This window comes from Gavialis gangeticus, unplaced genomic scaffold (assembly GCF_001723915.1).
Source record: "Gavialis gangeticus isolate Ggan-Ray unplaced genomic scaffold, GavGan_comp1, whole genome shotgun sequence".
Taxonomy (NCBI): domain Eukaryota; kingdom Metazoa; phylum Chordata; order Crocodylia; family Gavialidae; genus Gavialis; species Gavialis gangeticus.
The window spans coordinates 38,637,680-38,639,154 of record NW_017728995.1 but is presented as its reverse complement, the minus strand read 5'-3'; the positions used below and the strand labels follow the sequence as shown (position 1 = coordinate 38,639,154).

The window sequence follows — 1,475 nt, the reverse complement described above, 5'->3', positions numbered from 1 at the left end:
ACAAACCGTATCTCTGCAAAATGTGCGATAAATCCTACACGCACCCCAGCTCCCTCAGAAAACACATGAAGGTAATGGACGTTGCATTCTTTTATGTGCTCTTCCCCAGCCTTTCTCTCCGACGCTTTCCTGGCGATTTACAAGGCTGCTATTTAACTAGCTAAGGCTGGGAGACTTGCAAAAAAAAAAAAAAGAAGAAGAAGAAGAAGAAGTGCCCTGTGTTTGGCTCTCCGTCTGGCTGTGGCGGTGTAAGGCAGCGTTTGGGAGAAGTGCTCAGTGGCCAGAAAATTGGGAGAGACAAGGGCAACCTGGCCAGGGCTGGGTTTCTTCCAGAAGGGTTTAAACAAGCGCTGTTTATTTGGCTCAAGGGCAGGCGTGCTCCCGAGCGGAACGTGCGGGCTCACAATGGAGGAGCAGGCTCCGGGCTCTCGCCGCGGCGAGCCGGGCTCGGCGAGCGGGGCAGCTCGGGGCTTGCAGCAGATCCGCTCCCTTTTGTGTGCCAGGCCCGGGTGTAGCTCACATGGGAGTGCCCTGCGGGAGCCTGGGAAGCAGGTTGTTTATGCAAACAGCTCGAGTCGCGCGTTTCTATGCGCCCAGCAACCTGCATTCCCAGCAATGCAATATGTCCCCAGACTTTGGCCCAGCAAAACGGTCCGTAACATTTCCGAGGCGAAGTTGGGAATTCAGCCTAGAGGTTCCCTGTGGGGGTGGGGGTGGGGGATTAGAAGTCTGTCTTCCTATTTTCTATATCTGCCTCCCACCCCCTTATTTACTCTGTTATCTATTTATGTCCGTTTTTATTTTGCAGGTCCATGAGTCATCCTCCCAGGGGTCCCAGCCTTCTCCCGCTGCCAGTTCAGGCTACGAATCCTCGACCCCCCCAACAATCGTGTCTCCATCTACAGAAAACCAGACCACAAGCTCCTTATCCCCCTCTTCCTCAGCAGTCCATCACACGTCCAGCCACAGCACGCTTACATCAAATTTTAACGAATGGTACGTTTAAAACCCAATACAAACAAAAGAATTTTAAAATCCCACAGAAATAACAACCAACCAACCCTATTTAAAAGACTCCAAAATTAACGAACACTTTGAAATCAAAATTAATAAAAAAAAAAAGCTGCCAGTAGACCCAGGACTGACTCAAATGAAGAATCTTTTTTGTTTTGTTTTGTTTTGTTTTGTTGAGAGGCTTGGTAGGCAAGGGGTTAGTGCGATGCATGAGAGGACAAGGTTACCAGGCCAGATGCCAACTGTGTAGGGCTTTGCTGGAACCACTGATTAGAGGTCTCCAACTGCATGTCTCCTTGGGCAGCGGCCTTTTTTTCTGTAAATACAGAATTATTAGCTTAAAATGTACTGTTTGATTTTGTAAATAGTTATATCGCAAGTTGAATAAGGGGAATCTGTGGAATTGTGGTCTTTACAGTGAGGGTTGCCAAAATATGGAATGGACTTCCAAGGGAGGTGGT

The 1,475-nt window shown here is 48.7% G+C and overlaps 1 protein-coding gene across 1 annotated transcript in view; it reads left to right on the top strand.

Annotated features, from left to right (window-relative positions):
- ZIC1 (Zic family member 1) overlaps positions 1-1,122 on the top strand; it is an 8,992-nt gene extending 7,870 nt beyond the window's left edge. The window contains exons 3-4 of the mRNA XM_019503538.1: positions 1-71; positions 809-1,122. Of these exons, the coding sequence (XP_019359083.1) occupies positions 1-71; positions 809-1,006 (269 nt within the window). The 3' untranslated portion in view covers positions 1,007-1,122. The remainder of the gene's footprint in view (positions 72-808) is intronic.
- The last annotated feature ends 353 nt before the right edge of the window (positions 1,123-1,475 follow it).